Source organism: Neofelis nebulosa, chromosome 10, assembly GCF_028018385.1.
Source record: "Neofelis nebulosa isolate mNeoNeb1 chromosome 10, mNeoNeb1.pri, whole genome shotgun sequence".
Taxonomy (NCBI): Eukaryota; Metazoa; Chordata; class Mammalia; order Carnivora; family Felidae; genus Neofelis; species Neofelis nebulosa.
The window spans coordinates 8526802-8527752 of NC_080791.1; the positions used below are offsets into that span (position 1 = coordinate 8526802).

The window sequence follows — 951 nt, forward strand, 5'->3', positions numbered from 1 at the left end:
GGGGGAAATACAGCACAGTTTCTAAATTATAGTCTCCATCAACATCTGTAGGGTGATCCCTACATATCAACACGACCAGGTTGGGTGGCTGTTCTGTTCACACCTTCTATGTCTTCACCAATTTTTTGTCTAGTTGTTCCACTGGTCACTACAAGAGGAGCTCTGAAGTCTCCAACTGCAACTGGCGAACTCCCTCTCCTTTCTGTTCTGTCAGTTTTGACTTCATATTTTTGGGGGCCGATTTTAGATATTCTTTTACAATTTTTTTTAAACCAGAACATTTATTGTGTGACTAATCACTGAAATCCTTCAGATGAACTGGATGCTGCAACAGCTGCCCTCTTGTTCCTTCCTGGAATCCAGGTCGGAATCTGTGGTGTGTAATTTTTAGGTGCCTCATTTGACCGGTCCCAGTGGTATTTCTTCCTTTAGCCTTGGCACTCCAGTTATACTTTCTCTTCCGCTTGGCAAGATAGCCACATTTGCCACAGGTTGACTTCTGAAGGTGGTAGGCCTTCAAGCCACAGCGGCGGCTAAACGCATGCGTCTTACTGCAGTGCTTTCCAAACGTCGATGTCCCCTTCGTCATCTTGTTTCCGCGGCTCAGACCAAAGAGCTCTGTTTACCATTATTAAATCTTGACTGACTTATCAATCAAAGGTCATGAGAAATAGTTTTCTTAGAGTATATTTTGAACGATATATCCGGCCCAGCTACTATACACTTTGTTTGCGTTATGTATCTCTTCCCATCCTTTTGCTTTCAACCTGTTTTGAGTCTTTGAATCTAGGGGCACCTGGGTGGTTGAGCGTCCAACTTCAGCTCAGGTCATGATCTCACGGTCCATGAGTTCAAGCCCCGAGTCGGGCTCTGTGCTGGCAGCTCAGAGCCTGGAGCCTGCTTCGGATTCTGTGTCTCCCTCTCTCTCTGCCCCTCCCCCATTCTCTCTCT

At 46.1% G+C, this 951-nt stretch overlaps 1 protein-coding gene across 1 annotated transcript; it reads right to left on the minus strand.

Annotated features, from left to right (window-relative positions):
- Positions 1-281: 281 nt before the first annotated feature.
- Positions 282-609, minus strand: LOC131486786 (large ribosomal subunit protein eL37-like). Its single transcript, XM_058686706.1, is given in 2 exon segments — positions 282-346; positions 349-609. Coding segments are annotated over 2 exon segments (291 nt in total). The 5' UTR covers positions 590-609; the 3' UTR covers positions 282-296.
- Between the last annotated feature and the right edge of the window lie 342 nt (positions 610-951).